Source organism: Panthera leo, chromosome B4 (genome assembly GCF_018350215.1).
Source record: "Panthera leo isolate Ple1 chromosome B4, P.leo_Ple1_pat1.1, whole genome shotgun sequence".
NCBI lineage: Eukaryota > Metazoa > Chordata > Mammalia > Carnivora > Felidae > Panthera > Panthera leo.
Window position 1 is genome coordinate 68,203,732 of NC_056685.1, and position 27,564 is coordinate 68,231,295.

Consider the following 27,564-nt stretch of genomic DNA (forward strand, 5'->3'; position numbering starts at 1 on the left):
ATTCTGTGTCTCCCTCTCCCTCTGCCCCTCCCCCGTTCATGCTCTGTCTCTCTCTGTCCCAAAAAAAAAAAAAAAAAAAAAAAAAATAAGAACTATATGAAATCAACTTTTTTCATTAAAACTCAGACTCAGGAAAAATTCTAATTTTCTAAATGAACTTAGATTTTTAAAATATAATTCCATTAAACTTTCTTTCCTATTTGACAAGCAATATGTCACCCAGAATATTTATTGAGCCTGTACAAAATTCTACACACGGAGTTAGGTGTACAACACAAGTTGGTTGGTTACTTATTTGTTTATTGTCAGTTATCAAAACTCAGACCAAAAGAACAATGGGATAAACTAAATCCTTGCTATAAAAGTGTGTCCCACAGAGCAGCAACAGCAATAACAACACCTGAGAGCTTGTTAGAAGTGCTGAATCTCAGGTCCACACCAGGCCTACTTAATCAACATTTTACCAAGATCATCACATTATTTTGATGTACAAATAGAATTTGAGAGTCACAGGACTAGCAGATGACAAGCTAATATCTGGACAAAGATATACTTGGGCCTGGAAAAGCCTACAGAATGGACACAGTTACATACAGAGACTGGATGTATAGAAATAAATGGATGCCCCCTCCGCCAAGAATTCTGCTAGAATACAAGGAAATTGAGAAATGAGCCAGATGTGGGAGACCTAAAGAAAAATAGAGCACGTCATCACTGAAGTAACCATTTAAGAGGCTCTGTATCCTGTTTTTCGTAAGCTCTGTACTTTGACATAAGGAGAAACTATAGGTGGATCATGTACCCTTCAATTAATTGCATCCATCACTCCCATGGATGTTTGCAGGTAGGTCTGAAGGCAGACATATGTTCATTTTGGCATCAGAGCGTCTGCACACAGTTGGTGCTCAAGAAATGTTTTCATACTGAAGGGGGAATCATATTGTTTAATTAAAAGAGGATGCTGGCAAATCAGTAGGAAAAAGATTCAATTGTGAATCCTACCTGATACTGCCTATGGCATCTTTGGCAAATTATATAATCTTAATAGATATCAGTTCTCTCATTTGTACACTGGAGATAGGTCATTCAAAGTATGGTTGAGGGTATTAATTATGACCGTATGTCGATATTCATAATGATGCTCAATATAACTCCAGTCTTCCACCTAACTTCCTTTGTGCAATTAAGTCAAAATAATTAAATTGGATGTTACCTTCAAGGTAAATATGTATATAGCAATTGATTGTGACTAAAATCATAATAATTAATTCTGTTAACAGCAAGATTTATACATTTAAAATGGGTGAATTTTGTAAGTAAAATATACCTCAGTTAAGTTACTAAGTAAAAAAATGTATGAATACTAGGTATGAAATATTTATGGTCATATCTGATAATATTTGGTGGGATTAATGTTTTCTGTTGATTATTAATCAAAAGAATAAAAGATGCTATAGAAGAAATGTTTTATTTTCCCTTTTTAGTGAAAGAGAAAAATAATCATTTGTTTCCTTTTAGCTTTGGCTCCAACTTTTGAAATGAATCCTATGAAGAAAAAGATCTTAGCTGCTAAGGGAGGAAGGGTCATAATTGAATGCAAACCTAAAGCAGCACCCAAGCCAAAATTCTCATGGAGTAAAGGGACAGAGTGGCTCGTCAATAGCAGCAGGTCAGTTCGGAAACTAGAAATCCAATTGCAATGAACTATTTGGCCAAGTTCATTTAAAGAGGACTTTAAAGAGGACTTATGTAAATGTTGGTTGTTCTAACTTTCCTCTGCAGGAGGCACTGTAATTCTAAGATAAACAAAAGTAAGAAATACTTACCCTTCACTCTTATTATCTGTGATAATCAAGGTTCAATTTTTAGGCTTCTGTAATTTATAAGAAATTTAGAAAATTGAGACTCAGGGATTTTTGGTAAATTGCCCAAGTCCTCAGGGGGGAAAAAATGAACAATGGGAAATAAAATAGGATCTCTGACTTACTTTTCCCGTAACAAGGGCTTCTGTATCCATTTATATTTGGTTTAGTTTTATGAAGTTAGCCCATTAAATATTTCAGTAGAAAAAATATAGAGGTACATTTCAAAGAATAAATCACCCCTTCCCATCTTTTAAAATAAATTGGAATTTCTCACTTTCCTAACAAGTAAACGATTACCAATGTTTTGGTAGCTTTAGGATAAAATATAAAGCATGTGACTTCATAATATTTATTTAAAAGCCACACTGAATGGTTTCTATAAATGTACTAGAAGAAGATAAGGTAATATTGAGTATGGAGAAAAGAAAGTCAGGATAGGAAATGGGATGTGAAAGTGGGGGAGAAAGAAATATTATAGGCAATGAAAGGAATATGTACAAGGGCCCTGAGGCAGAGAGTATAGGATGGTGAAGAATTTAAGAATTCTTAGGTTTCTGAGGTTTTCCCTTAGGAGAAAGTGGAGAAGAGTTTTAAGAGATAAGATATAGTAATCCAGCTCATCAATAATGTTTTCTAGGCGAGGGGGCTTGGACCCCATCTTTGAGTAACCAAATCTGTTAAAGACTTAAATAAAGGAGAAAAAGATGTACTTTTTGCATTCAAAAAGAATATTCTAGCAAAAGCACATAAGACAGATCTTCTTCACAATAATAATTTAAAAAGTAGGTAAGATGGGTATTATTATCTCTATTTTGATGTATCCGAAGCCTGGAACGGTTAAAGTAAACTTTTGAAAGTATGTTGATAATCTCCAAACTGAAACTTCAACTTGGGTCATATTGACATGGAATGAACATATGCCAACACAGTTCTGTTATTAGGATGGGCACAAGTGTGGCTGTGTATGGGACAGAGATCGAGATGGGGGTGGGGGGTGGTAGGGAGTGCACAGGGTCAGTAGTTATTTCCACAAGCACGTTAACTTTTAAAATGAATAGATTTGACTAAGATTTATTAAGACCTTAGCAAAATGATGCTAGCAGAATCAGTGTTAAAGGAAGAATTAATTTGTTCAATTTTCTGCCGAAACATTAATGATCAGACAGTGAGCAATGCAGAGACTGTGACCAAAGGCTAAGTCCCTTCTCTAGGTACTTAGTTACCCCTGCGATAAACTTGTGGCACAGCATCCCCCTCAGCCTCCCCACCCCTGCCACTAACTTTCTCCCCTAAATGAAAAAAATCTTGCTCTGATTCTGTTGAGGACCAATGTCATGAGCCTTTCTGACCAAGGATTTCTCAGAACCTGGTTTCATGGCCTTGTTTTTCCTAAATATCAGTATGTGTTCAAAAAAGGAAAAGAAAAAGGATATTTTCCTAGATATCAACATGTGTTCTAGCTCCTAAAATCTTACCATTTTAATCTTGTCAGAATATTTTTAGTCTTTGAATCAAGTTGTATTACTTCTTGACAAAAGACTCTATAAATCCAATTTTTGCTCACTGCTTTAATCCATTAATTTTTCAGATTATAAGCACGATTTTATAATAGATACAGTATTTTACATAAAAATAAAGTTCAATGTGGTAAGATAGTATGCATTAAGAAAAATTCAACTAATAAATTGGTTTTAGAGAAATAAAACATTTCTATTTAAAAATAATATTCAAGGAGCACCTGAATAACTGTCTTTCAGCATAACTGTAATCTCATTCTGATTAATAAACCACAGAAAATGGTTCCACATTACAGTTAGCCACACTTGATTAGTGGCTTGTAAAATGGTTTATGTGATATTTCCTATCAGTAGAGAAGAAACATAAATCTTGATAAATTATAATTAGGTTCTCAATTGTATGATTTTACTTGGAGCTAAATGATATACAGTTTACAACAGAATTTATTTGTAGTTGTTTATTTCATATTTAATGGACTGCTATCAGCTCTAAAGTGATCTTTATCTGAGCCATTTATGTGAGAGCAACTCCAAAATTCTTTTCTTCTCTAGAGTTAGTATTCTTTAGCAATTAACAAGTAAAATGAAGGTTATCCTGGGGTAATTTTGGCAAAAGTGAGTGACTAATTTATTAAAGACCAAGTAGTTCCTAGTTTATTGGACTGCTTATCCATATCAGATTATCTGAAAATAAGGATAAGATCACTAGAGTTTAATCTGCATTGATTTAAGAATGGGGACCATTAGGGGCTCCTGGGTGGCTCAGTCAGTTAAGGGTCCGACTCTTGGTTTCGACTCGGGTTTCATGAGTTTGAACCCTGCATCAGGCTCTGAGTTGAAAGTGCAGAGTTGCTTGGGATTCTCTCTCTCTCTCTCTCTCTGCTGCTGCTCTCTCTCTCTCTGCTGCTGCTCTCTCTCTCTCCCCTTCTGTCTCTGCCCCTCCCATACTCATGCTGTCTCTGTTAAAATAAATAAATAAACCAAAAATGTATTAAAAAAATAGGGACCATTATTAGAGAAAAATCAAGTTAACTTACCATGGTAACCCTTACCAAAAATTAATTTTAGTGTCACGAAATAAGTGCCTGAAATAATAGGTGAAATGAGTGACATAAAGAAGAATATACTTTGGATATACTAAAGGTTAACTGAGAGCTAATGTGAGAAAACAGAATAATAGTGTGGATTCTAGAAAGAATGATTGCTGTTGTTCTTTCCATTGCATATTGGCTATAATTTTCATAGCTTCACTTGCAAAATAATTAAATGATAGTGCAGTGGAACATTGGCTAAGGGCTCACATTAGATTTTAGTGAAAAAAAGTGTGGCACATTAATGTTGGTCCTTGTTAATATGATTCTGGAGAAGCAGGTGCCAATATAGGAGTAAGTATTCAGGAGATTTATTAATGGCAGTGCCTACATGGGAAAATAGAGAGGGCACTGGGTAGAGGTTTGGACAACCATCTGACCAAGATGCAGGACTGATTCCAGATGAAGGAGAAAGGGAGGGCAGGAAGGAAGGCCCAAGGAAATGACTCAGATTTCAGGGCAGATCTGAGTATGGTGAGGCCACTGGAGAGTCCTCCAGCTCAAACTGCCCCTAAGAATCTGATGTCTCCTAGAAACAGGTCTGCCTTTACATTCCTCTCAGGTTGTCATTGGCTGAGACCAGCCTTTGGAAAGTATAGCCTTGGCTCATACACAGTGATGGATTTCTGAGTGCAACAGCTGTGTGGATCCGTTATACTTCTTACAGTGGAGAACTAAGAGGCACATGCCAAAGCTTCTGCAGTACCAAATAGGTACTTTTAAGGTTATATTATTTTGAAACTACAGTTTCTCTTCAAGGAAAAGAAAGTATTCTGAAATAAATTTAAGTTGGAACTGGATAAAGAGGCAAAAGGAAACCTTGGAATGTATTATTGGTGGAATTTTTTGGCATTTTCTTATGTGGAAATGAATTAAGAAAATTTGGCATTTTCTCAATAAGGTAGATACATGGTGTTTTTCCTTTATCAAGCTCCGCCCTTAAGGTGGAATAGATGGATAATCGTCGGCATGTGCTCTACCAAGCTTCAGAGATAAATTAAGGTTTTTGGAATGGTACATTCAGGAAAGTGAAAATCTAATGATAGGCAATTCGATATTGAATCAAAATGCAAAATATTATATAGCATAGTAAAGTTTTTTTTTAAATTTTTTTAACGTTTATTTATTTTTGAGACAGAGAGAGAAAGAGCATGAACGGGGGAGGATCAGAGAGAGGGAGACACAGAATCTGAAACAGGCTCCAGGCTCTGAGCTGTCAGCACAGAGCCCGACGCGGGGCTCGAACTCACGGACCGCGAGATCATGACCTGAGCCGAAGTCGGCCGCTTAACCGACTGAGCCACCCAGGCACCCCTAAAGTTTTTAAATAAATATACAAGTTAAATACAATATAGTTATATATAACGAGTTTTTATAGTCTCTAGTCTCTAAGGAAGAGGCAGACAGAGGGAATAGATTTAGGTTGCTAGTATGAAAGATTTAGGTTCCATTGAAAGAAGAATTTCCTAAATATTAATCTGTTACAGAAGCTGTTAATAAGGAAGGTTTTAGAATATCCTCCTTTAAACATTACTAAAAAATATTTTTGCATTCCTCTGTAGCTGTGGAAATGATAGTCTGTGCTAACTTTAAAGTCTGAGTTGAATAGGGGCACATGTTGCCCCAATGTTTATAGCAGCACTTTCAACAATAGCCAAATTATGGAAAGAGCCTAAATGTCCATCAACTGACGAATGGATAAAGAAGATGTGGTATACATATATGATGGAATACTACTTGGCAATGAGAAAGAATGAAATCTGGCCATTTGCAGCAACATGGATGGAACTGGAGGGTATTATGCTAAGTGAAATAAGCCAGGCAGAGAAAGACAGATACCATATGTCTTCACTCATATGCGGATCCTGAGAAACTTAACAGAAGATGGGGGGAGAGGGGAAGGTGGAAAAAAGTTACAGAGAGGGAGGCAGCCAAACCATAAGAGACTCTTAAGGACTGAACAACTGAAGGTTGATGGGGATTGGGGGAGAGGGGAAAGTGGGTGATGGGCATGGAGGAGGGCACTTAATAGGATGAGCACTGGGTGTTGTATGGAAACCAATTTGACAATAAATTTTATATATATATATATATATATATATATATATATATATATATATATATATATTTTTTTTTTTTTTTTAAGTCCAAATTGAAGTCCTGAGGTCACATTTCTGGAAGACCTGGGGTCATTCATTTCAGGCCTATGACTGGTTTGACTGGTTTGAGGCTGTTCCACAGCAGTTTTTAAGTCATTTTATGGCAGTATATGAAAAACCATTTGCTTCAATTAAACTCCATGAAGTGCATTCATTCAAGAAAAGGTTGATTGACTTCCTAATCAGTAATTAGTGTCTTCCTCTTCTAAATTCCTGGCACGCAGATTTTCTTTTTCTAATGAATGAATGAATGAATGAATGAATGAATGAATAGACAGATATATTACCTGCTGGAGACAGGGCCACAAGCAAAGCAGATAAAAAATTCCTGGCATGGAAATGTTACCATCTATTGGAAGGATAGATTAATAAGTAACTGAAGTGTGTGTGACGGCATGAATATTAGGAGAGAAAATCTTAGAGGAGGGATGGGTTGGAGAGGGTGCCTGGACAGCAGCGGTGACATATGCATGCATGCAATGCTAACTAGAATTATTAAGCAAAGCTTTGTTGAAGGTTCCAATGTGCAAAAGCTTTGAGATTGCCCAGGGACTAAAAGGGCAATCAAAGGACTGTGTCTCTTACTATGAGTGAGATGGAAAATCACTGGAGGGAGCTGAGCTGCAGAGTGATCTCACTGAGCGGAAGAGTGACATGGTGTGACTTATGTCACTTATGTCTTCATGTCTGACTGACGTGTGGAAAAGAGACTAGAGACAGGCAAGGATAGAAGCAGGAGGCCGGTTAGAGACTACTGCAATAGTCCAAGAAAAAGATGAAGATGGATTTCTAAAGCAATTGGTCAATGCTGGAAAAAATAGTATAAACAAAGGCTAGAATGTTTCATCTTTAGAAAATGTTACTGTCGAGTAATTTGTATAAATTGTAACGATCAAAAGATAGTGTTTGTAATCTAAGACAGAGTAGTAAAATGTTTATTAAATTAGTTTTGTGAAGAATGTGTTTCTCTCATTTGAATAGAATACTCATTTGGGAAGACGGCAGCTTGGAAATAAATAACATTACAAGAAATGATGGAGGTATCTATACATGCTTTGCAGAAAATAATAGAGGGAGGGCTAATAACACTGGCACTCTTGTTATTACAGGTAAGAAACCATTTGATCAATATTAATTTTTTCTAGTTTCATAGTACTTAGTTTCTAATATAGTATAAGACATGATTCACAAAGACAGTCCATGTATTGATAAGTTTCCATTTCAAAAGCCTATTGGGCAAATCTCTTGCTTAATGAAATTGTTCCTAGAATTTGAATCTGAAAACATCTTTCTCCCTTTGTTCAGAGAAATAAAAATGTAGTACCTTTTATTCTTTGAAACTGCCAGATAATATGATATCTAATGTTTTCTTGAATTGTGCTTCATTCTTTTTTTTCCAATGTGTAGATCCCACGCGAATTATATTGGCCCCAATTAATGCTGATATTACTGTTGGAGAAAATGCTACCATGCAGTGTGCTGCGTCCTTTGATCCCGCCCTGGATCTCACATTTATTTGGTCCTTCAATGGCTATGTGATCGATTTTAACAAAGAGAACATTCATTACCAGCGGAATTTTATGGTATGTGTTTTAAGTTTCATCTTATTAACATTCCATTGACCCCTATGTGTCTGCACTGCAACTCCTTTTACTCTAATCATTCATACGAGACTGAAAAACAAGCAAAAAAAAAAAAAAAAAGAAAAAAAAAAGAAAAAAAAGCTTTTCATGGTTTACTTATATTACCTGTAGCACTCTTGAACCTTTTCAAAAATGGCTTGCTGTAAGTATTCTGGTAGAGATATTAATCAATACATATTCATTGGGCTTTAGGTTCATTTTTCCTTTCATTACAATATCATTTTGATATTGCTGTGTACTATACCTCATTGTATCTGTACTCTTGGTTGTAGTGCCTTCATAATAATTTTAAATAAGGTAAGAGCATAGAGCTTATCCTTTGTTATAATGATGACTTTAAGGCATTTCTCTTATTCTTTGAGGGTAAGAAATAGGCAAAATATGTATATGGGAGGGTTTGAGGAAATAGTCACATGATTTTTAGAAGGGTTAAATGGCTGTATTTTAAGAATAGGAAATCATACATGACACTAGTCCTGTAAGTACAAATAGTGTTGCCCCTATGTAGAAATAAAGAAAATAAAGGGAAAGGACTGGTAAGTAATGCAGGAATACTGACTTGCATAGGAACATCGCTGGTGCAAGATAGGACTGTCTATGTTACAGCGAACAGTTGACCCTTGAACCACATGGGGTCTGAACTGCTAGGTCCAATTACACGTGGATGTTTTCAATAAGTACAGTACATAAATGTATCTTCTCTTCCTTATGATTTTCTTCATAACATTTTCTTTTCTCTAGCTTGCTTTATAATAGGAATACAGTATATGATACATATAACATACAAAATATGTGTTAATTGACTGTTTATTACTAAAGTTTCTGGTCAATGGACAGCTCTTAGTAGTTAAGTTTTTGGGGAGTCAAAGCTATAATGGATTTTCAACTGTGCAGGGGTTTAGTGCCCCCAACCCCCGTATTGTTCAAAGGTCAGTTATATATAAAAGATAAATTGGCCACTGTTCCTGTCTGCTCCTAGAAATGCTATTGTTAAGGAACCTAAAAACCTCTTTAGAACATATGCTTAGTGAAGAAAACTAATTTTAATTTTAGAAGTTAATTATCAATATATAAATAAAAGTTTGAATTAACTCCATGGAATATGTGGGATTTTTAAAGTCCTATGAAATCTTAAGATTGATATGTACATATAATAGCATGCTTTCAAATTGTCTAGTTTTAAAAAAAATTCTAGAACTTTACACTTTAAAAAGCCAAACAAGCATTCAACCAGGTTGAGTGAGACTGATTTTAACTAGATGAAAACATTTCTTCTTAAATTCTTATTAGATAGATTCATAAAACTACTATCAATGCAATAATCAGTATGTATGCTTTCTACAAATTAACTGCAAATCTAACAGCTCTAGCTATGAGTAGAAATTTACTGTAAACCTGCTGATTGTCTTTCATTTTCAGAACAAAACTTACACTTTAGAAAATAACAACAGAAAACTATTTTAACATTATACTCCTTATATGATATCTCTCCTTATGCTTCTGAAAAATATTTTGGTATGCGTACTCATACCTGTTCCCAACATGAGTAAAATTAGCACTGATATCTTTAGTAATTTCCTCAAATTGTGTTTGATTTTGCAAGTAAGGTGAATGCTACTCAGTTTTCACTCATTTTAACAGGAAAAAAATGAGCTAAACAAATATCTTACTTAAAAGAAAAAGACTTTTGAATTTGCTGGAACTTCATACATGGAGTTTCTTTATGTACTTTAAAATGATAGTTACATTATGTTTGTTGATGTAAATAAATATTTCAAAAAAAAGAAAGGAATAAAGGAGAAAAGGAAGGAAAAGAGACAGGGAGAAGAAGGAAAGGAGAAAGGAAAAAAGGAAAAAGAGCCTGGTAGCTTAAAAAGAGGAAAATAAAGAAATAACTGGAATAATAGTTAAGAAATAAATAATAAAATGGATCATAAAAACATAAAAGACTTTGGTCATTACTTACTGGACTCCTTTTGCAGATGACAGCCACAGAAGTTCATGTGCTTGTCCCTCAGCTAATCCAGAGCACAACTCACTGCAGGCCACACTTTGCCTCACCAACTCTGCTTCAGCTTTATTCCACCAAGTGATAACCACTGGTAGAACACATATTCACTAGCTAAATATGTAACTTAATTGAGTAAAAATATCAAATACACATTTGGAGCACATTAGATGGACAGGCCGATTCAGTTCTCTAAATAATTAAAAAAAACCTAGGTAAGAAATTTATTTTAAAATAAATTATTAAATTTAATTCTGTCTTTTGAACCTAAGACCTATAAAACCTTCCCTTGCATCTTCCTTCTCTTTTAAAGCCAACTTCAAAGTCAGACTTCACTGCTAAATGTACAACACGAAGTTTGAGTAAAAACACCATATGTGTTTGATCCACCTCTTGGTAGATCATGCTAATGACTGGAATTGCTGCTGGATGCATTGACAGACCACGTCAGAAGGAGTGGCCCTTCCTACCTCAAGCGTAGTGAGGGAATACAAAGGAAGGGACATTGCTGACTGCGTTTGTTGATTATTCAAATTGCATGGGCAAATATGTCAGTACATCATTTCTGGGGGGGCCTTAAATAATGTGTTGATATTTTATTTGATTCTGGCAGCATTTTAATTAGTGAATATCATTTTTGTTCATTTAACATATTGTACTGGGCACATACCAAAAGCAGGAACAGATATAGACACTAGGGTGAATAAAACACTGAATAAGATAAACACAGGCACTGATCCAAAATAAATTACAGGCACCCTGTGAGTTTAAAATTCAAATGTAAATGTTTCCATAGCTATCAAAACCGATGTCATCATCATCATTCGTTTAAATAAATTTAATTGCTAAAAATTAATATCAGAAGTCCTAATTAATGAAGAATGAATATGTAAACCAGAATTTAAGGTTTTCATTTCCAGAAACTAAGTTTGTATTTTCCAATTTAGTTTCAATGAGAAATTTTATTCAATGTCAAATCAATGACGATGCTTTGATTTTAGCTTGCTATTCTCAACTTTGACCACAATGTGGCAACCTTGCATAAGTTTTCAAATTTCACAGCCTGGAATAATTGGGACTTGAAGGTTTATGAAATTAAACTAATACATTTTCCCATACTTAGGTCTAATATATGCGATTATAGGTAATTAAAAAATTTTATACTTTATATTTTTTCAATTATATTCATATAATTATCAGGAAAAAAGTATATTTTCAAGAGGTGCATTTCTTTTTTTAAGTTTATTTTTATTTTGAGAGAGGGAGGGGGAGGTGCAGAGAGAGAGAGGGAGAGAATCCCAAACATGCTTCGTGCTGTCAGTGCAGAGCCCCATGCAGGGCTGTATCTCAGGGACCATAAGATCATGACCTGAGTGGAAATCAAGAGTAGGTCACTTAACAGACTGACCACCCAGGCTCCCCAAGGTGCATTTCTTTTAAGAATTTATAGTGAGCTCGCAAAAAAAGTAAAAATTACATCGCCATTACATTTAATGATCCTGCTTCATGCAAAACTCTTTTGAATTGATTATTAAAATATATATAGATATAGATATAGATATAGATATAGATATAGATATAGATATAGATATATAGATACTAATTTTAAAGCTGTGTGGAAACACTTCATACTGATTATAGAAAAAATAACAAATATATAATTTACCTGCTATGTCATTTATTCTTTCATTCCATAAAGAGTCACTCAGCATTATATTATTATATAATCAGGTTCAGTAAATGTTTCATTTGAACTTATGCATAGAAGGATATTAAGAATTATATATATGAATCATAAATTTTAAAAATTGAAGCTTGGATACAATAAGCTTATAAGCAGTTTATCTGGCATTCTTTTATTCTATCAAAGCTTTGTGACAAATAAATAAATTTTTCAAGCCCAACTATAAAATGGCTTTTATTTTTATTTTCCAGTTAAATAGCTGCTTACTGCCTTAGAGTAAGTATAAAGGGCAGAGTCATTTCACTTATCAATTTAATTTATATTCCCTTTTGTTCTTGAAAGGACTTAAAACTATCCACCAAAAAAACAAAAAAAACCTATTTAATATATCATTTTATGTTTCTCCCACGGTGGTGTCTGATCTGGGGAAGTTACTTTTTTTCAATAACCATCTAAGTTTTGACATCTACTTTGAGTCATTTTCTTTCAAATATTTGACAACGCCTTCCTGTCCGAGCCATTATCTTAGTTAACCGCATGAGTTGGAACTTTCCAATTCTAGGTATTGCCACTCTAATATCTTCTTCCTGTTCCTCTTAATACAAATAAATGTTAAAATTGAAATTTGGCAATAAGTTATTACGTATATGTTTTGAATTCATAAATAGCATCTGAATTGTTCAGAGGCTCTGCCACAACCAGTCCTGGGGTCTAGGCTTCATTTTGTCACTTCTTATTGTGTGACCCTGAGCCAGTGATTAAACCTCTCTAAACTTTCAGATTTCCATCTCTGTAAAATTTTATTAATAATTCACTTACTTGATTCAGGTTGCTTCACTGGGCTTGTGAAACTGGTGCTTCCTAGTATTTTGTGACGATTCCGTGAAAGAATGCCTACAAAGCACTTGACACAAGTTCTGGCAGATTGTAAGCAGTTATTAATACTCTGCATAGAGGGCAATCATTCCGCACTGAAATTTCCAGAGGGTTTTGCTACATAGTTTTTTTCAGCTTACAGATCTCAATTTTTCATACTTTAATTCTTGCACTCCTGCTGCACTGGATACCTAATCTGAAACAAAAAGTTCTAGCTATTTCCTTGCTGAGGGAATGGTTAACATTTATTGAGTGCTTCCTGTTTGGCCAGCATTGGGTTAAATGTTTTTCATGTGTTTCTCCATTGATCTTCATAGCAATCCTCTAGGAAACATATATTATTGTGATTTTTCTTAACTTTCAAAGTGAAGAAACCGAGGATCAGAAAGGTTGAGTAACTTGTCCAAAGTCCTCATACCACTTGTTGGTGACAGGGAGGATTTGAAACCAAGGTGCTCTGACCGCAGACCCCGTGGCCTTCACCACTTTGGATTCTCATCCACTGGTTAATACCCACCTCCCATTGTTCAAAGCACTATAAGGCAGTGCTGTTCAACTCCCAATTTATTCTATCATTGTGTTAAATGAACCTTTTTACATTCACTCAGGTTTATCCAAATTACTTCACTTTCCCTATACTATTAGCAAACTTTGCAATACATTGTAAATCAAGTCTACATGGTTTCTGGTGGTCTTTAGTAGTTGTAGGCAATTCTTTCTGATCTCCTTTAGGAAGATAGGTGTAGTGCGTGTTTGCAGGTGTGTGGGTGTGCATTTGTTCTGCTTGTATATACAACACCATTCAAAACACAGGAGGACAGACTTCTTGCCCTCAGGTTTTCCTTTTAAAAGAAAATATTAATTATACTGAACATGTAACATCATGGTGCTTAACTTTAAGACCTATGTGTTCCATACTAGAATATGTTATAAATTTGAACAGAAATTTTGCTTCTGCATATCCAAAGGTAGAGGGGCGGAGGAGGAGAGGGAGAGAGAGAAGGAAGGAATGACAATAAAAATGTTATTGGTTCTCTGTTACTGCTCAGCAAGAAGGTGACGATTGTCCAGAATTGGGGGGTAAAGGTTGCAGGAGAAAAGGAAGGTTGGGCCATCATCCAGGCAAGGACTGCATTAGAGCAGAAGACCAGCAGGCACCGCAAGATGATGCAAGCCCTGAAGTGGTGGTTCTAAACTGGGAACGATTTTCCTCCCCAGGGGACTTTGGCCATTTGTGGAGACAATTTGGGTTGTCACCACTATGGGGAGGAGGGAGAAGGGCTATGTATTATGGGCATCTGTTTAGCACAGGTGTTGCTAAACATCCTATAATGCTGAGGACATTCCCTCACAACAGAGAATTATCTGGTCCACATTGTCAGTAGTGCCAAGATTGAGAAACTACTGTCAAGGGAGATGAAAAGGGAGACTTAGACATAAAGGGAGTGCCCACGGAAGGGTTTTAAGCATGATGTGTTGGAGAAGTTATATTATTTCGAGCAGATGAGAGTGCTTAGGACAAAAGAAAAATTATAAGAGACTGGCTAAAACATTTTCCAAAATAGTATGAGTGGTAGAGGATGATAGATTTCATGTGTTTTGTGAACTTAAGACTTACATTTTGACAGGTAGTGGGAGAGAGAAGGAAATGCGTAAAACATATATAGTCCCCTAACATAGTTTTGTGACCCCGACAAAACTCAAAGTCATTCTATCTGTTGCCAAATCCTTTCTCTGCTCTTATGAGTAATTAATTGATAAGCATTAGAACATTCTGATAAACTGATGGAGTACTCTGTTATATTTCACGCTGTCTAAGCATTTAACATTATTGACCGTCCTTTCACTACCCTAATAAACCTTTACTTACACCTAACTGTTGTCTTTTATTTGCCATTTTCTACCAGTAAACATGGAGGTGGGTTTTCATGCTCACTAGACATGTCTATACATGTTCTGGCTTCTTTTAGAACATTATACTTCCTGTGTAGAGACCATGTCAGCTAAGGTTATTCTGTAGCATAACACCCCATAGCCTGGTCCTTAGTGAGCATTTGTTGATGGCAATGCTAAGTAAGTGGAAATAAGAACATAGAGCAACAAGTCTTTGTTCTTCAGAAATGTCTTGGCTTAGAAAATGTCCAGAAATATATTCAAAGTTAAAGTCCCCTTTGTTTTACATAGAACTCCTTGCATACTTAAGCATCACGGCAGTTATTATTCTGGCAAAATATGATAAGTATTTAGATAAAAAGAGGAAGAAATAAACATGTAGCCCTTCGGTGTCTTAAGAATTTTATAATTTTTACGTTGTGGACTTTGATGTTTTATTTATATCACACCAGCAGTACACTATTTTGTCATTAGCTGGCATATTCCAAAAATTCTATCTAATTTTTTTCATTTTGTTTTTAAGAACATAATAGTATCTAAAGATCTGGAGTGTTTTTTCTGGTTTTGCCTTTGACAGAGTTCTATGTCCTTGATCAAAACAGTCACTCTGAGCCTTAGGCTTTTCATCTATTATATAAGGAGGTTAGTCCACATCAGAAGTTTTAAAATAACAACAACAACAACAACAACAACAACAACAACAACAACAACTTTTTAGCAGCAAAATCCTTTTTGCAAAGAGAATTTAATCAGAAGCCCAATAAATAAAAGACAAGAAGCCCAATAAATAAAAGACAAGAACCTCACAAGAAGGTGAGGTTGTTGTCCCACAAAACTTCCCATATGATCCCTTTCTTCTACCAAGTGATCCTTGAAGATCTTAAGAACCGTAAGGCTAATGGGAACTGATGTGAAACCATACAAATTAATATCCAAGCTTACTTTCAACTGTAGGGGCACTTGGATGGCTTAGCCAGTTGAGCTCTGATTCTTGATTTAGGCTCAGGTCATGATCCCAGGGTCATGGGATCGAGTCCCACATCGGGCTCTGCGCTAAGCATGGGGCCTGCTTAAGATTCTCTCTCTTCCCCACTGCCCTTCTCCCTCATTCACCTGCTCTCTCTTAAAAAAAAAAGTGAAAATATTAAGTGTTTAAAAAAAGAAACAAAACAAAAAAATAAATAAAATTGTCCAAATGATCAAAACTGGACACTTCAGCCATCAAAATAACCAAATTTAAAGATATTCAATATTTACATTGACTCTGTAAATAATTGGTTACCTTAGTAATAATCCTAGACCACTTCCCTAATTTAAGTCTTTATGATATTATTTCATTTTCATAATATTTTTAAGTCATATCTTTAAAAAAATTTCCACATTAAATCTTAATGCTGAAGCATTGCATACAATAACACTTGAATATTAGGTAATATTAGGAAATTGGTGTTATGTTACATGTGAAAATGCTTTTGCAATTATGTAAGATAATAACCATTTTTGGAGATTCAATCTAATATTTTGAGGAATGAAGGTGTGATAATATCAGTTATTCATTTTTCAAATACTCAAAAAGATGGACACGTTGTATATATAGAGACAAGGAAAGACAGAGCTAGCTAGCTACTAATTAGGTAAAGCAAGTATGGTAAATTTACAATTATCGAATCAAATGGTTGGTATACAGGTGACCATGGTAGTATTCTATTTTCTCATGTTTGGACCTTTAAATAAGTTAAGAACTTAACAAATAATTATATAAAATAATAGCATTGTATTCTTTCTGCTATGAGAAGATACCCATTTTTACCTGCAAAACTGTGAACTTAAATCCCATTGTCTGATTCATAGAGTAGAATTTTGGAAACAGTTTAACACCAGTAATGAGTGTTAACTGTGGAGACTTCCACAAGCCCCTCAACTTAAAATCTCAAATTCCTTTTCCTTAAAATGGAAATATAAATAGTATCTCCCTGAGTATAATAAAAGCTACATAAGAAAAGGTATGTAAATGTATATACGTAAAGCATATTGCCAGACATTTAAATGTCACTTAATAAATTAAATCAGATATTCCAAGGAGTTCAGGAATAGTAGCCACAGTGGCAGCAGCAATAATGCAATTAACAGGTGCAGTTTCTTTTTTTTTTTTCAATTTTTTTTAACGTTTATTTATTTTTGAGACAGAGACAGAGCATGAACGGGGGAGGGTCAGAGAGAGAGGGAGACACAGAATCGGAAGCAGGCTCCAGGCTCTGAGCCATCAACCCAGAGCCCGACGCGGGGCTCGACGCGGGGCTCGAACTCACGGACTCACAGACCGTGAGATCGTGACCTGAGCTGAAGTCGGACGCTTAACCGACTGAGCCACCCAGGCGCCCCAACAGGTGCAGTTTTAATAGTAGGATTAGTAGCAGCAGAAGTGTTCTATCAGCAGCAATTCTATTCCATCACTACTGGCAATAGTAGTGGCTTTAGTTATAGCAGTATTGTGTCCTCTTCCCTGAAATGTGACTAAGAATAGTATCTGTCTCACAGACTTGCTGTTAAGAGCAAGTGAGTCTGAACACATAGAATATTTATTTATAATAGTGTCTGACACCTATGGAACCCTAACTAAGGCTGTAAATTGTGTTGGTGATAGTGATATTGAAGTTTATAGTTACAGTGATACATCTGCTATAGTTATGCCTCTTTTAATCTAACAAGCCAAAACTAAAAAGAGAATTTCTTTAATCTCTCATAGATATAGCATGTATCAAACATGTTTAATAGCTTTTGCTTCTAAGTTTCTAGAACATTCTCTTTAAGGGATATTCTTTCCTTCAACCTTCTGTGTCTGCCCCTTCCTTCTGCATTTCAATGGAACAAAATAGATGTTTTCATTGATATTTAGCCATTTTCATTGATATATATATATAGCCTTTATCTAGACCTTGTATGCACCATACAACCTATTTCTTTGTTCATGATGATTAATTCAATTTACATCTTAGTAATTCAGATTCGTTTATACTGCAGAGATGAATTTGTAGATTTAGCTCACGGGGGAGGGGGAAGGGGGGAAGGGGGGAAGGGGCATTTATATTTTGGAAGTCTTTTGATTTAAATTTGGGAAATTTCTAAGTGGTAAACCACATATACACTTTGGAACATCCCTGAGCTGTGCTATCACAATTTCCAGTATGTGATTCAACTCTCCTCACATGAAGGGAAGCATTTTGTAATTCAGCCAAGCTGTGGTTTTTTTAGTGAAAATATAGAGAGCATTCATATCTAATTTGTGGCTAGAATGTGCTGAGGTCCATGATCTTTACTTGCTTTGTAAGCGTTCTGCTGACCACTGAGAACCTCGGCTTCTCTTGAGGTATGGAAAGAGCTATTACCATTTATAAAACTTCAGGAAAGCTCTTATACATACACAACTATATTGGAAATGATATAGTATATTTTCCCTTGCTTTCCTTCTTGAGCCATTCCAGTACCACACCTTTACCAAATATAGAGCAAACGAAAATAAATGTTAAAATCCCTTATTATTATAAGTATAAGGTAATGATATACAAGAAGTCTGTCATTACCTACCTAAGTCCTAATGTTTAAAACTTGCTGACATTTAAGTTACTTTAGCATTAAACTTTTATAATAGTTTTAATTAAAACTTTTAAAGAGTTTATTCTAAAATAGTATATATTTAATATAATGTTAAGACATAAAATAGTTTGCAGTTTTCATTACATGTGAAAAGTATAAAAATCATGCCACATTATTTCTCTGAGAATAAAATAACTGAATATGTAAACAGCAATATGTTTCAAACTGAGAGTCTGGAGGAAAAAGCCATTTTATTAAGAAAAAAGAATATTAGGTATACAGAATACAAATTTTTTACTAAAGGCAATTATGGTGTCACAACTTGTTTATTTGCACATTATTTTTCTGCCCTCAATTTTTTATTCTGAGGTTGAATGAAAACATTTAATATTTCTGAAGTGTTGTTTTTTTTTTTTAATTCCAGTCTAATCACATGGCTCATTGAAATAGTGTGAGTTTAGCAACAGGATTAGCTTTCATCTAACATAGGAATCAAACAGGGTAGTGAGTTCACATAATGAAAGCATATAATAGAACTGCTTTTTATTTTTTATGCACACATTAGTTTTCTCAAATATACCTTATTATCTTATGTCATAATAACTTAAAAAGATTTTACTTAATATCCTTCCATTACTGAATATTTAGTATTACAGTACCGTGCTGTTAAGAATGTGAAAGCACATTGAAGCCGTATGCTTTACAAATATATAATGTTTAAATTAGATTATTTTATTATAATTTTATTTTTTCTCACTAGAAAATTACTCATGGGGGAAGGGGAAGGAAGGAATGGGCATTTATATTTTGCAGGTCTTTTGATTTAGGTTTGGGAAATTTCTAAGTGGTAAACCACATATACACTTTGGCTAATGTGCCATAATGGCCCGTATGATAGCTCAAGAAAAATTTATTACTACCTTCACTATACACACACATTTATTCTCTCCTTACCTCAAATATTTTTTAAAAAGTATTTATAAATAATACCATAGTATTTCTTTATCTCCTTTCTCAGAAGAATTCTATTTAGTAAGGCACTATGAGGAACTAGGCCAACTACAAAAGGGTACGGTTTCCAAGACCATCTTCACTTCTTAAATGAACTACAAGTTCCAGGGGTTGCCAAAACCACCCTCAGTTTTGATTTGCTGGAAGGGACTCACAGAACTTCCCGAATGCTATTATACTTATGGTCACAGTTTGTTATAGGAATACAAGTTAAAATCAGCCAATGGAAGAAGTGCGTAGGGCAGAGTCCAGGAAAAATACGAAATACAAAACTTCCATTGTTCTCTCTCTGTACAAGAGAGAGTCAAGATGCTTTACTTTATCAGCCTACGTGTGTGGCGATATGCACAGAGTATTGCCAATCAGGGTAGCTCACCTGAGCTTTAGTATCCAGAGATTTTACTGGGGCTTAACCATGTAGGCATGTTTGATTGACCATATGGTTAATGTCAGTCTTAAGATTGGACTGATACCACATGACCAAAGCCACTGCCTAAGTCACTAGACAGTGTTAGACCCTAAGTCTAAAAGTATACAGGTGTCTCTAACACCCACTCTAAATCATGTTGTTAGTCTATCCAGTATCATCCAAGACACCCAGACAGAAAAAGACGGTATAGATTACCTTCCAGAGGCTGAGAAAATAACAGACCTCTCTTCCGACAAGGCCAGATTCTTTTTTTTTTTAATTTTTTTTTAACGTTTATTTATTTTTGAGACAGAGAGACAGAGCATGAACAGGGGAGGGGCAGAGAGAGAGGGAGACACAGAATCTAAAACAGGCTCCAGGCTCTGAGCTGTCAGCACAGAGCCTGACGCGGGGCTCGAACTCACAGACCGTGAGATCATGACCTGAGCCGAAGTCGGACGCTTAACCGACCAAGCCACCCAGGTGCCCCAAGGCCAGATTCTTTATAGCACATATAAGTGGTTGGAAAACTCAGAGGTTTCCATTCTTATATGTTAACTGCATTTTTTTTCTATAAATTTGCATGTTAGTGCTAAAACTTTATTTCCTAATAAAATTAGTTTGAAATATATTATTATATATATTTGCTCTCATGTATGTGGATAGCAATAGTTGTTCTTAATTTGGTTATTTTATCTTATAATATTATTATCTTACCTGAAAAAGTCATACAAAATTACTAAAAGAATTTAATAAAAACATTTTACATAATATTTATTAACTCATTTGTGTAATATTTGTTGAATTTCCCCTGTATGTCAGATATAATTAATTTGTATATAATAATAAATACGATCTAGTCCCTCCCTCAAAAAATTATCATGTCTCAGTAGAAGACAGCTTTGTACATATATAACATAAGGATGCAATGATGAACAAAACAGGCATGTTTTCTCCTCACATAAAACCTATAGTCCTCCAGGAAGACCAACTTTAATCATACAGTTGTACAAATATTTTATTGCAGTTGAGATGTATTATATGACATAAGGTAAAAGGTGCTGTGACAAAATATAACAAGAGAAAATGGAAAGTCTTGCTTGAGGAAATGAAGTGGTATTGGTGAGTGGAGAGTGTTACTTAGGTGAATGAGGGAGATCACATTCCAGGAGAGGAAACACTATGAAGAACCAGAGATGGGAGAGAACAAGATGCATTTAAGGGCCTAAAAAGGGAACGTTCTCCTGGAGAGCAGAGTAAGTGAAATGGGGGCACTAGGTAAGCTGCAATATTGGACAGACTCTAGAAAATGGTACCAGATTGGTCATTATAACACATATAGGTTTTATTCCAGGAAGAGGAACATTTTTAAAGCTTTCAGTAAGTTGTATTATTACAAAGAGGGGTGATTTGATCACACTTGCATTTTAAAAAGGTCACTCTGGGTACCAAGTAGAGAAGAGAATAGAGTAGAATAAGGGTGGAGGTTGTGGTCTAATAGGTCATAGTAGTTCAGTGAGAGATGTGGGTAGCTTAGAAAAAGAAAGAGATAGTGGTAATGGGAGGAATGGATAAATTCAAGAATTTATGATTGAATTATAAGGAAGTTGAAGAAGAGGGTTGAAAATGCCCTCAAAGTTTCTGAAAAGTGCGTTGTCCTAGATGATTGGAAATTGAGTGTGTAGGAAAGCTCAAATGCTATTAGAAGTCAAATAAAATAAGTTGAAGAGGTTGGAACCAGATTAAAATGAATTGAGGATTAAGAGATTTTTTAAAAATGGGGGAAAAAACCTAAGAACAGAAATTCAGGTTTTAAAGAATAGATATTATTCAATCCAAGCAGCCGTCGTAGAATTAAGCAGATTAACATGAAGAAAGAAGAGTAATTCTCTGTTTCCAGGGGAAAACAGAGAGAAGTAAGAGACAGGAGCAGGAGTGCATGCCAGCAAGATGGCAGGGCACTGGGAAAGGTAAAATCACTGTGAAATCCCCAGTAAAAATATGGCCAACAGGACTTTTAAGAGTAGAAATATGTAGTGAATGATCATTTTTAATGTCGATATGCCCCACCCTGTGGGATACAACCAATTCCATCATCTTCAATTCAGTAAACCCACCTTACTAGGGAGTACCTTGTGTTACTAGGTTGTATGACAAAATAGAGAAAGAGCTAAATTTCTTGTATGGTGTTCCTTGGTGGCACCAAAATAACTAAAAAATATAGCAGAAGGAAAATACTCTCCTACTCTAAGAATTTTCAGAAATCTTCGAAGCTGGATTTTTAGTCAATCTAGACCTCAGGGCACAAGAAGACCCCCAACTGACATTAAATTGTGTATCCTTTATCTTCATTTTTACTAAGACTGGCTACTGTCAAGGAACAATGTGCGTGGCCACTGACAAGTTCTTTATATGGAGATAGTAGTGATCCCATTATAACCAACTGAACCAATGTGCTCAGATTATAACTAGTGATTACAAGCATACCTTGTTTTATTGCACTTCATGGCTATTTGTAGATAATGTGTTTTTATAGATTGAAAGTTTGTGGCAACCCTATGTTGAACAAGTCTGTCAGCACTATTTTTCCAATAGCATTTCCTTCCTTTGTGTCCCTGTGTCATATTTTGATAATTCTCACAATATTTCAAACTTTCATTATTATTATATTTGTTACGGTCATCTGTGATCAGTAATCTTTGATGTTACTATTGTCATTGTTTTTGCATGCCATGAATTGTACCTATATGAAACAGTGAACTTAGTAAATGTTGTATGTGTTCTGACTGTGGTTGGCCTACCCTATTACCTGACATACAACAATATTGAAATCAGGTCAATAACCCTACAATGCCCACTAAGTATTTGAGTAAAAGAAAGAGTTTCATATCTCTCACTTTATGCATACACACACACACACACACACACACACACACATATATGACAGGGCACAAGTGAATGAAGGGCAGAGAGAGAGAGAGAGAGGGAGAGAGAATCTCACAAAGGGAAGAGAGAGAGAGAGAGAAAGAGAGGGAGGGAGAGACAGAGAAGCAGGGCCCACCCAAAGCGAGGCTCGTGCTCACCTGATGCCGGGCTTGAATTCACGAATCGTGAGATCATAACCCGAGCCGAGGTCAACATCTCTCTTTCAAATGCTAGAAATCATTAAGCTTAGAGAGGAAGGCATGTTGAAAGCCTCAATAGGCCTAAATCTAGGACTCTTGTGTCAAACAATTAACCAAGTTGTGAATACAAAGGAAAAGTTTTTGAAGGAAATTAATAGTTCTACTCCAGTGAACACATGAAGGATAAGAAAGCAGAACAGCCTTATTGCTGGTAAGGAGAAAGGTTTAGTGGTCTGGATAGAAGATCAAACCAGCCAAAACATTCCCTTAAACCAGAGCCTAATCCAGAGCAAGATCCAGACTCTATTCAATTCTGTGAGGGCTGAGAGAGATGAGGAAGCTGCAGAGGAAAAGTTGACGCTAGCACACATTGTTTCATGAGGCGTGAAGGAAGAAGCCATCCCCACAACATAACAATGCAAGGTGAAGCAGCAGGTGCTGGTGGAGAAGCAGCAACAACATGCTCTAGCTAAGACCATTAATGAAGGTGGCTACACTAAACAATACATTTTCAAATCTAGCCTTATACTAGAAGATACCATCTAGGACTTTCATAGCTAGAGAAAAGTCAATGCCTGGCTTCACAAATTCAAAGGACTGGCTGACTTTCTTGTGGAGGATTAACGCAACTGGTGACTGTAAGTTGAAGCCAATTCTCATTTACCATTCTGAGAATCCTAGGGCTGGTAAGAGTTATGCAAAATCTACTCTGTCTTTGCTTTGTAAATGGAACAGCAAAGCCTGGATGACAACACATCTGTTGACAATATGATTTACTGAATATTTTAAGCCCACTGTTGAAACCTATTGATCATAAAAAAGTGACTTCTTTCAAAATAATAGTGCCCATTGACGGTGCACCTCGTCACCAAAGAGACTTGATAGAGATGTACAGCAAGGTTAATGTTGTGTTCATGCCTGCTAACACAACATCTATTCTGCAGCCCATGGATTAAGATGCAATTTCAACTTTCAAGTCTATTATTCCTTTCAAGTTATAATTAAAGTGTAACTGACTTGCAATGTTTTATTAGTTTCAGACATATAACACAGTAATTCAACACATTCTGTACGTTACTCAGTGCTCACCCAATAAGCATAGTCACTGTACATCATTACAAAATTGTCTATATTCTCCATACTGTACTTTTCATCTCCATGACTTGTGATTTTAAAACTGGAAGTTTGTACCTCTTAATTCCCTTCACCTGTTTTGCCCATTCCCTCACCAGCCTCCCTTCTGGCAACCACCATATTGTTCTCTGTATTTGAGTTTGGTTTGTTTGTTCATTTATTTTGGGTTTTCTTGTTAGATTTCATATGTAGTAAATACTATGGTATTTGTCTTTCTCTGACTTATTTCATTTTGAATAATATGTCCAAGTTGTAGTAAATTACAAGATTTCCTTCATTTTTGTGACTTGTATTCCGGTGTGGTGTGTGTGTGTGTGTGTGTGTGTGTGTGTGTGTACCACATCTTCTTTATCCACTCATCTATCAGCGGACACTTGGGCTGGTTCCATATAATGACTATTGTAAATAATGCTGCAGTAAACATATGGGTACATATATCTTTTAAAATTAGTGTTTTCATTTCAAGTCTTATTACTTAAGAACTACATTTTATAAAGCTATAGCTGCCGTAGATAGTGATTTCTCTGATGGATCTGGACAAAGAAAACTGAAAAACTTCTGAAAAGGATTCACAGTTTTACATGCCAGTAAGAACATTTGAAATTCATGGAAAGGTGCCAAAGTATCGACACAAACAGGGTTTTGAAAGAATTTGTTTCTAACCCTCATGGATGACTTTGAGGGGTTCAAGACTTCATTGGAGGAAGTAACTGTAGATATTGTGGAAAGAGCAAGAGAACTAGAATTAGAAGTGACGCTTAAGGATTTGACTGAATTGCTGCAATCTTATAATGAAACTTGAGCAGATGAGGAGTTTCTTCTTATGGATGGGCAAAGAACATGTTTTCTTGAGATGGAATCTTTTCCTGGTGAAGATGCTGTGAAAATTGTTGAAATTACAACAAAGGATTTAGAATATTAAATCAACTTAGTTGATAAAGCATGGGCAGGGACTGGATGAACTCCCATTTTGAAAGAAGTTGAGTTGTGGGTAAATGCTATCAAACAACATCATATGCTACAGAGAAATCTTTAATGAAAGGAAGAGTCAATCTATGGGGCAAGCTTCACTGTTGTCTTATTTTAAGAAATTGTGGGTACCTGAGTGGCTTAGTCAGTTAAGCATCCGACTTCAGCTCAGGTCATGATTTCATTGTTCATAGGTTTGAGCCACATATGGGACTTGTGCTGACAGTAAGGAGCCTGCTTGGGAATCTTTCTCTGTCTCTCTCTCTCTCTCTGCCCCTCCCCTGCTCTCTATCTCTCCCTCTCAGAATAAATATTTTAAAAAATTAAAAAAAAAAAAAAAGAAATTGCCACAGCCACCCCAAACTTCAACAACCACCATCCTGATCAGTCAGCAAGCATCAATAAGGCAAGACCCTCCCCCAGCAAAAGATTATGATTTGCTGACAGCTCATATGATAGTTAGCATTTTTTTGCAATAATGTATTTTTAAATTAAGGTATGTATATTGCTTTTTTAGACATAATGTCATCACACACTGAATAGACTATATAGTATAAACATAACTTTTATATGCACTGGGAAGTAAAAAAAAAATCATTTGACTTTCTCTATGGTGGTGGTCTGGAACTAAACCTGCAATATCTTCAAGGTATGCCTGCATTCCTAATCTCATTAACTAAACAAGTATAGCAAACCAGAATACTTTCCAAAACCAGAAGGAAATTAACATATGAAAGGGCCATTTGCAAAACCCATGGTGAAGTAGAGCCTTCATTGCACAGTCATTAAAAAACCAAAATTTAAAAATGTGTAGGTCTATCATATCATATAAAAATTATCCTCATTTATTTTCTCAGACATTAACCTAATCACCAATTTTTCATCTTTTAAGATAGCTGGATATTTGTGATTAGAATAGTAAATCAATATATTTGGTTCTTGAGAAAATGAAAGATCTACTTAACAATTGAGTTTTCCAAATTTTTCTCTAAATGAATAGTTTGGAGATAATGAGCATGCTCCCACTATGCAACAAGCTCAGTGACCTTGGTTAAATTACTTAGCTACTCTAAGTCTCACTTGTATCTTTTTTTTTTTTTTTTCTTTTTTTTTTTTTTTTTAATTTTTTTTTAACGTTTATTTATTTTTGAGACAGAGAGAGACAGAGCATGAACGGGGGAGGGGCAGAGAGAGAGGGAGACACAGAATCTGAAACAGGCTCCAGGCTCTGAGCGGTCAGCACAGAGCCCGACGCGGGGCTCGAACTCACATACCGCGAGATCGTGACCTGAGCCGAAGTCGGACGCTTAACCGACTGAGCCACCCAGGCGCCCCAAGTCTCACTTGTATCTTAAATAAAATGGACAGAATAGGACCTATCTCATAGGACTGTTGTCAGAAGAGAATTGAATGAGATTTCATACACTCACTCATGCGCACGTGCGCCCGCGCGCGCGCGCGCGCGCGCACACACACACACACACACACACACACACACTTCCCTACTTGCATAGCCCAGCACCTCGTACAGAGTGGGCATTCAATAAATATTAACTATTTTTAGAAATTGCATTGAGATGGTGCCTTATCTCTCACAAGCAAGTCTCCCTCAGCCTTCTTCAAAACATATATATTGATCAGTCAAATGCTAAGAATAGAGCAGTGAGAAAACAAAATTCTTTGCCTACATGGAGCTTATGTTTTGACCTAAATGGAAAATATTAGAATAGTCCATTTTGACAGTTTCTACACACTTTTAGTATCTTTGTGTAATTAACCTTAGTACATCTTGAAATTAATTATATTGGCTTTGCAAAACCAAATTAATAATTCTTCTTAGCCTTCTACCATTTAGTTATCCTCATTGACATTTACAATGAAGAGATTTAGACTTTATCATTTATCTTTTAAAGATATCAGTGAAATATTTTATCTCTGTATGGCCTTCTGATAATACAAATAATAGAATGTTAAAGATATTAGGACTAAAAGGATCTCACAGGGGCACCTGGGTAGCTCAGTCAGTGAAGTGTCCGACTTCAGCTCAGGTCATGATCTCTCGGTTTCCAAGTTTGAGCCCCGCATCCGGCTCTGACAGCTCAAAGCCTGGAGCCTGCTTCATATTCTGTGTCTCCTCCTCTCCCTGTCCCTTCCATGCTCATGCTCTGTCTCTCTGTCTCTCAATAATAAATAAATGTTAAAAAAAGGAATCTTATACAATTCACTCACTTTATTTATCTCTTGAGATACCAAAGTCCAGACTGTAAGTAACCTAAGTAAAGACAGAATTGTCATTAAAAGACATAGGACAGAGTTAGCATATCTAAAAGATATACCTTTTCATGGTACTCATTTTGTTAGGGAGAAAATGTACCTCTTGAATCCTAAATGCCATAAAATTGGTGAAGATTATACTGACGTGAATGACTGCTGTCTTTGCTAACAGCTGGATTCCAATGGAGAACTGCTCATCCGAAATGCCCAGCTGAAGCATGCTGGGAGATACACGTGCACTGCTCAGACAATCGTGGACAATTCTTCAGCTTCAGCTGATCTTGTTGTGCGAGGTAAGAGTTTCAACATTTT

The 27,564-nt window shown here is 35.7% G+C and overlaps 1 protein-coding gene across 1 annotated transcript in view; it reads left to right on the forward strand.

Moving 5' to 3' along the window:
• CNTN1 (contactin 1) overlaps positions 1–27,564 on the forward strand; it is a 278,854-nt gene that overhangs the window by 141,320 nt on the left and 109,970 nt on the right. Inside the window, exons 12-15 of the mRNA XM_042948459.1 lie at positions 1,519–1,669; positions 7,614–7,741; positions 8,040–8,215; positions 27,425–27,545. Coding sequence (XP_042804393.1) covers positions 1,519–1,669; positions 7,614–7,741; positions 8,040–8,215; positions 27,425–27,545 — 576 coding nt within the window. The remainder of the gene's footprint in view (positions 1–1,518; positions 1,670–7,613; positions 7,742–8,039; positions 8,216–27,424; positions 27,546–27,564) is intronic.